This window comes from Oryx dammah, unplaced genomic scaffold (genome assembly GCF_014754425.2).
Source record: "Oryx dammah isolate SB20612 unplaced genomic scaffold, SCBI_Odam_1.1 HiC_scaffold_11, whole genome shotgun sequence".
Taxonomy (NCBI): Eukaryota; Metazoa; Chordata; class Mammalia; order Artiodactyla; family Bovidae; genus Oryx; species Oryx dammah.
This window is the reverse complement of record NW_024070195.1, coordinates 40,215,104-40,227,487: the sequence shown is the minus strand read 5'-3', so window position 1 is coordinate 40,227,487 and position 12,384 is coordinate 40,215,104. Positions and strand designations below refer to the sequence as shown.

The window sequence follows — 12,384 nt, the reverse complement described above, 5'->3', positions numbered from 1 at the left end:
TGAAAAAAACCATTTGTTTGAACAAAGATAGTGCCAGCTGATTGACATACATCACTTCTTTTAAATACTTACTTAACCAAACATGATTTGATCACCTGCTATGTGTCAGGCTTGTTTCCTGGCCCTGGGGATGCAGGAGTGACCACAGGAGACCAAAGCTGAAGTTCTTGTGAGGGGAGACAGGACACAACAACCCTGTATTGATATAATTACTCCATTTTATGGAGAGGAAAGCAATCTTGAATGAGGGTAAGGGACTCTTTTGCAGGCACTTTAACAGTAAGTAGCAGCAGTACTATGGTCCAAATTCAGGATAGTCTGACTTAAAAAAGGCTTTGCTTTGGGACTTTCCCCATGGCCCAGTGGTTAAGCCTCTACGTTTCCACTGCAGAGGGCCCAGGTTCAATCCCTGGCCAGGAAATGAAAGTCCCACATACTGCTGGATGCAGCCAAAAAGAAAAAAAATAGAAAAAAAAAATTTTAAAAAGGTTTGTTTTGAAAGAAGGAAATAGAAAGAGGAGAAAAATTTACCTTGGAGGAGGGGAGCAAATCAAAGTAAATTTATGTGAGTCAGAAAAGAAAAACAATTAGAGAAGGAAAGAAAAGTAAGAAACAGGTTTTGCTAGAATCCCTCACCTGGTAAACACCCAAGGTAAGGCCAGCTCAGGGTCTGCCTGGACTACTGCATTTCTCCTTCCCTACTCTTCCCTTGCTGGTATGGAAGCCCCATTTTACAGATGTAAAAACTAAGGCTCAGGGCTATTAAATCTTTGCATCCCACCCACCCCCCCCAACTATGGATAAACCTTTCAGAGCCACAGTAAGAGAACACCTGAGAGAAACAAAACAATAATGGGTATATCTTTCAGGTAACGGTGGGAAAATACAAGTTGTTAGCGTTTCTCTTGAGAGCAGATTTAGCATTAAGTCAGACTCCACTGAATCTGCTTGCAATGCGGGACCCGGGTGGATTCCTAGGTCGGGAAAACCCCTTGGAGGAGGAAATGGCAACCCACTCCAGTATTCTTGCCTGGAAAATCCCATGGACAGAGGTGCCTGGTGAGCTCCCTGAGGTAGGAAAAGAGTCGGACAGGACTGAGCAACTAACACAGACTCCAGTGAAAGCGGCTAGGGAACACCAGGCAAGCTTCCTAACTGACCTCACCGTGCTGAGGAAGGGGCTCTTGGTGATTTTTCTGACACGAGTGCTAAGTCGCTACAGTTCCACTCTGGGCTGTAACCCGCAAGAATCCTCCGTCCATGAGATTTCCTAGGCAAGAACACTGGAGTTGTCTGGGTTGCCATGTCCTCCTCCAGGGCATCTTCCCTCCCCCAGGGATCGAACCCACCTCTTTTATCTCCTGCATTAGCTGGCGGGTTCTTTACCACTAGCGCCACCTGGGAAGCCATAGTCGCTATATTTCTCTCCCAATAGTTAACCTTGTCGCTCGTGTTGTTTTTTTTTTTAAGGGAACGTAGAAAACAGAGGAAGGTATGAGTGACCCACGGACCACCCCTGCCCCCAGGCCAATACAGCAGCCTTTGCTAGGAGAAAGGATAGCACCCGTTCGGAGCCCTGAATTTAAATTCAATCTTCCACAGGAACTTCCACTTTTATTTGCTAAATGTGGTAGTTTCCAGATGGCCTGACCAGTCTCATTTGCGTTTGCGTTGCTATTACACTTTTCAAGAGTCCGTGATAATACGCCATCGTCTCGGTCAAATCCTGCAGTTGGCGTAAGACGTGAGAATCCAGCCGGAGTTCCACAGACTTTCTAGGCTTGGGACCCCGGTTGGCACAATCTGGTGGCAGCTTAATCACAAAGGCTCATTGACCTTGGGAGCAATTCCGAAGTACTTTCCTAAGCGTGATGGTCTTAGTTCCAGCCTAACCGCTTACGAGGATGAAGTAATTAGTGAATACTTTAATAATTATTTAATACTTTAATCTCATTAGGAACAAAACGTTTTATCAGAGTGACAGCGCAGGTGCTCTTAAACCCCCGCCTATTTGGAGGTGAGGGAGACGGGACTGAGGATAACTTGGAAGTCAGCAACTGGGGAATTACACCTGAGGGAACTCGGGGCCTGAGACATCCCACGGCCCCCTCTACAGACAAGGCGCCAAGACCTGAGCGCGCTCCCAGCAACCGCGAGTCTCGCTGCGTTTGTAGCCACTACGTCACGGCGTTCTCCGCCTCTCATTGGGCGAGCCGATCCAATCATGTGACTCTGGTGTGTCGTATAAATAGGGGCGAGGAGACGGCGGTAGTCCGCCATTTCGTGGACGCCGGGTGTGCGAGAGCATCCGGGGACGTCGGACGGGAGGGGACCGGGAAGACGTAGCCTAGGTTCTGTGGATTTGGACCTCCGCATTTCTAACCCAAGATCTCGGTAAGCGAACGACTACTAAAGGAATGAGGTGGGAAATGGGCCTTAAAGGGGCCGAAGTGGGGATAGGCCCAATGGCGGCTGCAGGCTGAGACAAAGAGACGGTGCCGCCATTTTGTGACGTTCAGCTAGGGGCTGTTGCGGGGGCTTTCGGCCCCTCGGAGATATACCCAGGCCTCAGAGTGGAGATGTTTTTAATCCTACACTGGGAACGGAGAAGCGGTGAGCCGGGAAGGGAGATTATCCGAGTCGACTCGGTAGTCGGTTGTACTCCAGGTCGCGGCTTTTCAATTTATGGCGCCTTTTTTTTTTTTTTTTTGGCAGCACGTTTCCTTAGGTAGCTTATCGTTTTTTCCCTTCAGGTCACTAATCAAAACTCAGCCTTTGGAACCATATTAAGTGGTTTCTATGCTCACTTTCATTTTTTTTTTTTTTTTTTGAAACTTGAGTTCACTTTTTACAGTCGGGATCCAATAACTTTTTTTTTTTAAACCTTTCTTGAGCTGAATTGTTCTTGTGAGTTTTCCTATTGATGCGTGGGCCTGAAACTGGTCACTGTAAAGTTTCTGGAAAAGGGGGAAAAAAACACATTCCTCAGCAACGATTTGGTCTCAGAACTCCTGGTTGCAGGGTGGGGTCACGCAATTAGGATGTGTCTGGACTGGTTTTTTTTTTAATTGGATAAACCCAGAGTGAGAAAAATGGTAAAGCCCTTGAGCTGAGTTCATGGGCAGACTGCTCTTTTATGAAATTGATAACTGGCCTATAAATTGATATTGCTTAAGTGACTGTGTAAGTATCTAAAGTTTGTAAAAATGTAAGCCCCCTGGGTGGCTTAAATTTTAAGTAACAAATGTTTTTTCTCCGAGGTGAAATTAACATAAGCATTTTAAAGTGCACAATTCGGAGGTATTTAGTATGTTCACATTGTTGTACAGCTATCACCTCACTAGTTTGAACGTCTTTTATACCCAATGAAGTGACCTGTATACCGAAGCATCCATTCACCTTTTGCCCTGTCCTCTCTCCCCAAGCCCCGGTACCTACTAAAATGTTTCTGGATTTGCCCGCTTTGGATAATTCACATCCTTGGGATCGTAAAATGTGCACTATTTTGTGTCTGTTATCTATAACAGTATGCTCCGACGCTTCATTTCACATTTGTAGCATTTATGGGTACTTGATTCCGGAATAATTTGGATAGTACGTTTTGCTTATCGACCTGTTGCTGGATATTTGGCTTGACACTTTTTGGCTATTGAGAATAGAGTAAGGTACATTTTTTGACAACAGATTTGTCTTGCATTGTGAGGAGTGATGCTGGTTAACTTGACCTGTGAAGGCACGTTAGTATCAGTTTTCTTGGTGATTGTCTTCAGCGAGTTTCATTTTGTTTTTGAATTTGCTTCTGAGTAGGTGATCCTACTCTTCTAGGTGAAATTAATTCAAATAGGTAAAATCTTTGGTTTCTACTTTGGTAAACACTCCTTTGGTGTGTTTTCTTCCCCACCGTCCCACCCCCTACCCCCCACCCCCACCCCCCGATTTTCAAGGAGGCTTTTTTCCCCCCTTCTTTCACAATTTGTTTTGGCTTCTATGCAGTTATCGGTAACTATTGGGATAGTCCTAGCTTTCTGGGTTTTAGTATTGAGTTCTTTCCTGAATCTGTTTTTCACTGTGGATTATAATATATATATATTTTTTAATTGCAGAAATGCATCGTGATTCCTGTCCATTGGACTGTAAAGTTTACGTAGGTAATCTTGGAAACAATGGTAACAAGACTGAATTGGAACGAGCTTTTGGCTATTACGGACCACTCCGAAGTGTGTGGGTTGCTAGAAACCCTCCCGGCTTTGCTTTTGTTGAATTTGAAGATCCCCGAGACGCAGCTGATGCTGTCCGAGAGCTAGATGGGAGGTAATTTGTTGATTAATTTAATTAATGATAGTTTATTGTGTTTTAATATTTAAAATCTCTAGGATATATGGCTTTTAGATGGCTTCTTTGTTATCTGAAATTGATGTTATTGGAAATTTACATAAAACCTTTTTTTGGCAATCAAAAGAAGTGAACAGTTTGTGAAGATAGGAACTTTTTTTATTCGGTTGCCCATTGGAGAAAATAATTTTAATGGTCAGCTTGGGTGTGTGGCTTCATGTGGTTGAAACATTTTAATCTAAATCCACCACAAAGCATCAGTCATGTTGTCATTTTTGAATTGTGTCTAAAATAATTGTGGATCAATCATCCCTCTTAATGGCCACAGATTGATTGTAAGTGGATATGGTTATATGGGTTTATTGTACTATTATCTTTTTTTTGATACGTGTTGGAAATATTTGTTTAGGAAACGTGGATCATATAACTATTTCCCTTTGTATTACAATATTCTGTTAGCTGACTGGTAAGTTAACACCTGAGTCTTTAACAGTGAACAGGTGTTGCCCTTCTTCCTGGCATTTGAAAACTTGGGTTTCATGAAACCAAGGAACAGAATTAAGATCCAAAAATTAAAGGGTCTGCAAGTTGACTATGAAGATAGGTAAAAGGTCATTTGTCTAAGCAGATGACAGAAACATTTTTCCAGGGCCCCACCTCTTCCCAATCACTGTCCACATATGGTGGCTTATCTAAACTTAGTGATGTGGACCAAAGAGTAGGTGGGATATAAAGGTCTTTTTTTTTTTTTAATTGTTCTCAGCTACAGTTTCTTATGTTTAAACTGTTGTGTGATGATTGAAGGGAAAGGAAAATGTAAAGTGTCCAGGACGCTTCTCTTTACTGATGTTTGCTTAGAGGGGATGGGGAGGAGAGAGACCAACAAATAGTCTTTATGATTGGTAAACAGTTGCTGCAACTTCTGAAGGAAGAAGTCAAAACAGGATGTACAGATGAACTAGCTTGGATGAATCTAGGTTTTCATACTTAAATTTTAACTGTTAGCATTGAGCCCAGTGATCAGACTGACTAACAGCAATAAAACATAAGGAAGTTGGTTTTCTTTACTAGAAAAAAGATAAGGAACTAAAACTTGCTTTGGTATTAAGGATTCGGCAGACATTCAGTTGGATTCTTTGCAAAGAAGCTAGCTATAAGAGAGGGCTTTGTATTTGTTTTTTCCTTGCTTTAATGCACATCTCTTAGAAAATTAGTTTGGCTGTTTTAAATTTACTGTTTCTTTTCCTCCTAGAACACTCTGTGGCTGCCGAGTAAGAGTGGAACTGTCGAATGGTGAAAAGAGAAGTCGTAATCGTGGCCCACCTCCTTCTTGGGGTCGTCGCCCTCGAGATGATTATCGGAGGAGGAGTCCTCCACCTCGACGCAGGTACTTAGAGAGAGCGTGTTTAGAGGTGTTGGTGTAGCTAATAGGAACAGGTATCTCTCTTAAAGTTTGTTGGTGGGTTTTAACTTTGAAGAATCAGGTTTTTATGAAGCGTTTGTTGGGTGTAGTTTGGGATATGTGAGTTGTGCTGAGTGTTGGCTTTTGTCTTTAGGTCACTGTTCATGTTGGTAGTCAGTAACTTCTATCTTGGATCTGTCTTCTAGTTCATCTTCTAGTTGCATCTTTCCAAGTCTTCCCTTATACTTCAGTTTAGGCCTTTTTCCATTTCTTGACTCCATAATGACAAACATTACATTCAACTCTAGCTCTTCACAAAAATGTGTTTTCTACTGTTAGCACGATTGTAATATTTATCAAACAGGCAGCTGTTTTATTGTTACAACTGGTAAAGTAGAAATCATTCTGAAACTAAAGTCACTGACCAATAAAGGGGGCTAAAGTAATCCCAGTCATCTGTTCTTCAAACCCAAATAGGAGAGAATGCAGGTTTTTTTTATAATTGAAAATGGCATCATTCTTGGACCAGGCAGTATTGTCTGGATGCTAACTCCACATCTCCTCAAACCTCCAAAATAGTTTCTATAGGACTGAATTTACCTCTTACAGGTGAGTGAAGTCCTAGGAGATAGGAGTTCAAAATCTTGCCCCTTTTGCTGTTTTGAAAAACAAAACAACACACTGTTGCCCATCATAATAAAGAGTATTTGTTAGCTAATAGATGGTTGTACTGATGGCTTGTTTTTCATTTTTTTTTTGTGCTTTTTGGTCCATCTATTAATAAAAATGAACCCCGTTACAGAGTCACCATCATGTCTCTTCTCACCACCCTCTGAGTCTGCATTAGCCAGTCAACTAGCCCTTTCAGCGTCATGTGACCAGCGCGCCCCATTCAGCTTGGCTGGTGTCGTTTCACATGACCCAGGCATGGCCAGTCGTCAGGTTGCACCGCCCTTTGGTTCCCGAGCATGCTGTTTTCTCTCAGCCTTCTCTCCAACCTTAACCAAATCGGCAGCAGCCACCTCGACCGCCCACACATTCCTGGCCAATCAGCTCAGCTGTTTATTTACCAAATGTCTTCACAACAACTACAGCAGCAGCCTTCGGCTAACAAAAAAGCAGGAAAAATCCACAACACCCCCTTCGCCAACCAACTAAATCCAACGCAACATCTGGCAAAACCTTTTCAGCAAATTCTTCCTGGCCGTCAGTCCGGCAGCCTCACCTCACCATTTCTAGCTTGTTGAAACCCAAAAACTAGTAAGTTTTTCCTGCTTATACAGTTTACTGCTGGTTAAAATAAGGAGTAAGCGGCTTAAAGTAATTCTTTTTTCTGGATCAAAGGCTGGCTGTGCATAATTGAATGGTAACGTACATATATATTGCTTGAATAAAACTTTTAAGGGTGATAGGGAACTCATAATGTAACTAGACCTTCAAGTGAAACTTATTTGCATGTGTGAGATGCCAAACTAAAAATTTTAATAACTCTAACAGATTTAGCTTTCCTTTCTAGCAAAAATTTGTTGAATCCTATCACCTTTAAATGGTTTTACTAACAGTTTTCAAAATTTTTAAATTTTGGGGGTGAAGTGGGCCAAGCTAAGGTAATTTTGATAAGTCTAAACACACTCTTAAATGTGACGATCACAAATGCAGTTCTAATGTAGCACTTAATGGCATCAATATTTACACCTAGCGCGTTTTCACAAAATTACACTATCCACCTGGTACCTAAGTCTTGTCATGGACTTACAGGTTTGCATGGGTTCCAAATACTGGTTTATGGTACTGTTTTTGGAACTACTTGTGGGACTACATTTTGGTGTGGTGTTTGGGTAGTGAAGTTAGTTTGACATGAAGTTTTGCATTGGACAGATCTGCTGTGAAGCATTCTTTGTTAAAGTGAATCCATGATTGGAATACCTGCTTTTCACTTGAGCTTTTGGTTCCTTAATCCTTCTGTGCCCTTTTTTTGTTTTGTTTTCCTTAAAAAAAATTTTATTTTTTGGACGATGGGTGCCAGTTCTTCGGCACATTCACTGGGCCCAACAGTGAGATTGAAAAGTTGGGAAATGCCTCACGCCATAAATGCTAATTGACAATTAGCCTAATTTTCCTGTTTTCTGCTTTTAGATCTCCAAGACGGAGAAGCTTCTCCCGCAGCCGGAGCAGGTAAAGTATCTTTTGGGGGCCACATTCTCAGAAGTGGGAGTGTTTGTGAAATTTCTAAGCTGTTTTCCAGATGACTCAGTTAATGGCAATAGAAAATAAACACTGACTTTAGTAATGAATCAAGTAACATATAGAACTGTTAGCTTTCAAAAACTTAGACGTTGTGTATAATCCTGAATGGCTCCATTTTTCTTTCTCCTCTTACTTTAGGTCCCTTTCTAGAGATAGGAGAAGAGAGAGATCACTGTCCCGGGAGAGAAATCACAAGCCGTCCCGATCTTTCTCTAGGTCTCGTAGGTAAGATCTTTAATGACCTGAGCCATTTAAGAGCTTGCATACATAACATACTAAAAACAGAAATAGGTCTTTTAAGCTAGTAGGACAAAATGTTTATAACTTTTACTGTAAAAATCTTTTGATGAAGTTTTGCCTGTAACTGAGTTAACAGATATAACTTTCGTTTCTGTTTTTCAGCCGATCTAGGTCAAATGAAAGGAAATAGAATACCAGTTTGCAAGAGGAGTGGTGTACAGGAAATAACTTCATTTGACAGGAGTATGTACAGAAAATTCAAGTTTTGTTTGAGACTTCATAAGCTTGGTGCATTTTTAAAATGTTTTAGCTGTTCACATTTGTTTGTCTGTTGGAACAGTGACACAAAGGTAATTCTCTTATGGTTTGAAATGGATCATATGAGGCATGTAATATCAAGAATTGTTACTTTACAATGTTCCCTTAAGCAAAATTTAATTTGCTTTGAATTTTAGTCTTGCATAGGCTGAAAATAGACCTCTTAACTCCTGCCCAGCTAAAATTGATGTTTAACATTATGAAATAAAAACTGGCAAAAATTGAAAGATTTTTTTCAACATAGCTGGAATATGGTATATAGCTGTAGTTAAGCAGTTTTTAAAAGCTGCTGTGAATTCAAAAGCCAGCTGGAAAAATTAAAGCTGCACCATTAAACTAGATTAGAGGTTTAAAAATCCCACTAGTCTTCACACTGGACAAAAGTCCAGTTGGTGTAGAATCTAAGAAGTTTCAAGGAAGTTAGTTTACCTTTGCTTTAGGTTGTAAGTTCCTTCTGTGATTGCTGTATATGAATACATAGCTCTTTGTAACGTTCTTTATTTGGAAATATGAGACTACTCAAGATAACAAATGTCCTGCCAGTTTAAGGGTACATTGTAGAGCTGAACTGAGTTGTGCAAGATTCTTTTTTCATGCTGTCATTTGTAATATGTTTTGTGAAAATCCTTGGGATTAAAGTTTTGGTTACAAATTGTTGTTTAACCTGAAAGCCTGTTTTTCCTTGCAAAACTAAAATCTGAGCTTGGTACCAAGTCCAGGTGTAACATTCCTATTGGAAGCCATACTTATATTTTCTTGTAAAGTGCTTTTGAAAATAAAATATAAGCATAATTGTAATAGTTGAACCCACTATTACCATAGTTCTTGTCCCACAGAAGGCAGTTGGTTACACAAATCTTACTTTTTAAGAAATAACATTCGAGGCTTTTGAAGTAAAGGGACTTACTGGTTGTCCATCTAAGTGATATGTTTTTAGGAGCAGAAGCCAGTTTAAAGTCTATGATATTCAGTGACCAGCATTTTGAAGTATAGCCACCTGATACATTATAATCCAAAGTTGCCAGTAAAAAAAAACAAGCTTTTATCACTAGCATGAAAACGTTCCACAGAGCTTTAAGAATTGCTTCCATTTTATATAATTTGAGGTGTTGCATGGGAATTCTAAATTGATCCATCATTATGTGAAATTCACTACATGGTTCAAATGTAACAGTGCAGAATTGACATATGGAGGCATGCATAATCTTCCTCTTAGATATCTAGAGGAGTTGTAATTTCAAACTTCTGTGCAATTAGATTAAATCATAATGCAACAGTCTTGTGGCTTAGTTTCCTTAAATGTGCTATTTAAAGATAGTTTTGGATTGTGCTGTACTGACTTTTCTTTAACATGAAAGACAAGTCATTGTGTTAATCTATAAGGATGTTTTATAAGAAATTCATCCTAAACAAGTTTATTTCCAGTGGTCCTTCTTAACCTTTCACGAAAGTATCAAGGGAGAAGAGTCCTGGGTATCACAGGGGAGAACTGGTGTCAGTGGAGTTCAGTATGATCCTTGCTGGCAGAAGACATTTGTAAAACTGCTTACTTATTACTGACAGCTCAGGCTTTGGGCCTTCTGGCCTTTCATAATGAGCTTAAAAACTGTTGGGATCAAGCAAGGCAAGATAGCTACTGATTCGTGGAAGTAATTTGGTACATCAATATTACACTGCTCTTACAATGAACTGTTGGGATCAAGCAAGGCAAGATAGCTACTGATTCGTGGGAGTAATTTGGTACATCAATATTACACTGCTCTTAGAATGAACATGGATATTTTTGACAGTATGCAAGTTGCAGAGTCTTAAGTTGGGCTCCTGTAAAAAGGAAAGATTATAGCTACAAAGTGGCCAATACAGACCTAATATAAAGTTAACTTGGGTTTATCCTTAGGATCCAAATTTGCAGTCACTTTAACCAGAAGCCTTAGCACAGTTCTATGGCTTGTTTAAAAATATGGAAGGTAGAGATTATTAAAACTTTGTATTGTACATTTACATTGTGGCTTTTTAAAAGTTCTCTGTAGTTAACTAATTTCCCATTGGCCAGTGTCTTGGATTCTCAGTTGAATTTTATACTGAAAGCAGTCACAGAAACTTTGACTTGTGATGTAATGATTACAGTTGTTCACTAGAGGTCACTGTTAACACTTGGTGATAACTTAAGGAACATATCTAAGGGTTATAGTTTTTATTTTTGCAGGAATAGTTAATTCTATGGTTCTGAATCCATTGTGGGTTACTTCTGACCTCCATGTCTTAAGCAGAAAGAGAAGTTTTAATTTTATGAGATATAGATACCTTTTACCAACTATTTCTATGTTTTTTTTACAGTTCCGTAAAAGATAATGTGATCAGTAGATGGCATCACCACCTTTTTAGTTAAACTCACCCATATTTGGATGGAAAGTCCTGGTTGCTTTTTATTGAAGCGTCATGGTTCATATTTCTGCAGTGCTTTATCAGGAATGATATTTTCCAGGTCTACTGATTGATTTTTCCATCCCTGGGTTATATAAGAACCACTGGTTTAGTACTTTGTATTAATGTGCTTTTATTTTCAGAATCCGCAACATGATTTAGTTGTCAGATCTGGTTGGTGGCAATGTCTTCCAGTTGTATATTTTTGTACTAGACTGTTGCCTTCTGGTTTTGTGTGTGTGTGTTTTTTTTTTTTTTTTTTGAGAACATGAAAGACTTTATAATTAAAGTAGCTGAAGAAAAACTGGGTTGGAGTATATTTTTATGAAAACAGTCCGATACTGTTGGATTTAATTTTATATATCCACACAAATTCTCTTCATTCTACTTTATTAAATTGGCTGCTTCAAAAGAATTTAGCTGGGGACTTCCTGCTCGTCCAGTGGTTAACACCTCACCTTCCAATGTAGAGGGTGTAGGTTCGATCCCTGGTCGGGGAGCTAAGATCCCATAGGCCCTATGGCCAAGAAACCAGGACATAAACAACATAAGCAATATTGTACAAATTCAATAAAGACTTAATGAAAAAAAAAGAATTCAGCTGTACACAGAATAGTTGTAAGGTTCTGAGAAGAGATACTGAAAATTTCTTTTGATAAACCTAGTTAACTGCCTAATTTTGTTATGCAACTTACTGCTTAATTGAGACTGCAGAAATTCATAATATGGTATTTTCATAATTTTGTATCCAGATTCTTTTAACTACCTGGATGGAACACAACAGCCAAAATGTTTCTCAGACTAACACGTGAAGTACTTGTGTAGAATATTGCTTTTTTTTTTTTTTTTTTAGTTTTTCCTTGGTTCTCTGACTTAACGTAAAGCATTGTGGCCATTAAGTGCCTTATCTATTAGTACATGTATGTGCTTAGTCTTGGAGTGAAAATCTCTGGAAACGCCTTTGCTAGTCATCGTTTGGAGACTAGATGAGATGGAGAATATTTCACTTTATTTCCAGAGCAAAATTATACCTTCCAGAAAAAGTAGGCTGTAGGTGACTTTCCCCCTCTTTTTGAAGTTCTATTCATTTATGAATTGGCATTTTGTTGCAGTATATAACTCACAAATTTCATGTGGGGCAAGTTAGTATCCTTTTAGTGTCCTTTTTTTTGTTGTTAAGTCCCCAAACCTCAAATTGGAGCAAAGGGGGAAAGTTGCTGAAGAAAATTAGTGAATGCTGTAGGGTTGCTGTTTGTATCGGTTATTTGGAAAGGGGAATGGAAATGATCAACATATAAAACATTCTAAGTTTTGAGAGAACTCCCTCAGGAAACAATTTCGACATCCTTTTACGTTTAGGCAGCTGGCACTTTGTTTTAACTCAATCCAGCTGGCTTTCTGCCACCGAATTTCTTTTGTAA

At 39.6% G+C, this 12,384-nt stretch overlaps 1 protein-coding gene across 1 annotated transcript; it reads left to right on the top strand.

Annotated features, from left to right (window-relative positions):
- The first annotated feature begins 2,258 nt into the window (after positions 1-2,258).
- SRSF3 (serine and arginine rich splicing factor 3) lies at positions 2,259-9,815 on the top strand. The gene is made up of 6 exons (XM_040249813.1): positions 2,259-2,394; positions 4,104-4,311; positions 5,585-5,719; positions 7,871-7,909; positions 8,120-8,206; positions 8,384-9,815. Exons 2-6 carry the CDS (start codon positions 4,106-4,108, stop codon positions 8,409-8,411), a joined length of 495 nt encoding a protein of 164 aa, XP_040105747.1. The 5' UTR covers positions 2,259-2,394; positions 4,104-4,105; the 3' UTR covers positions 8,412-9,815.
- The last annotated feature ends 2,569 nt before the right edge of the window (positions 9,816-12,384 follow it).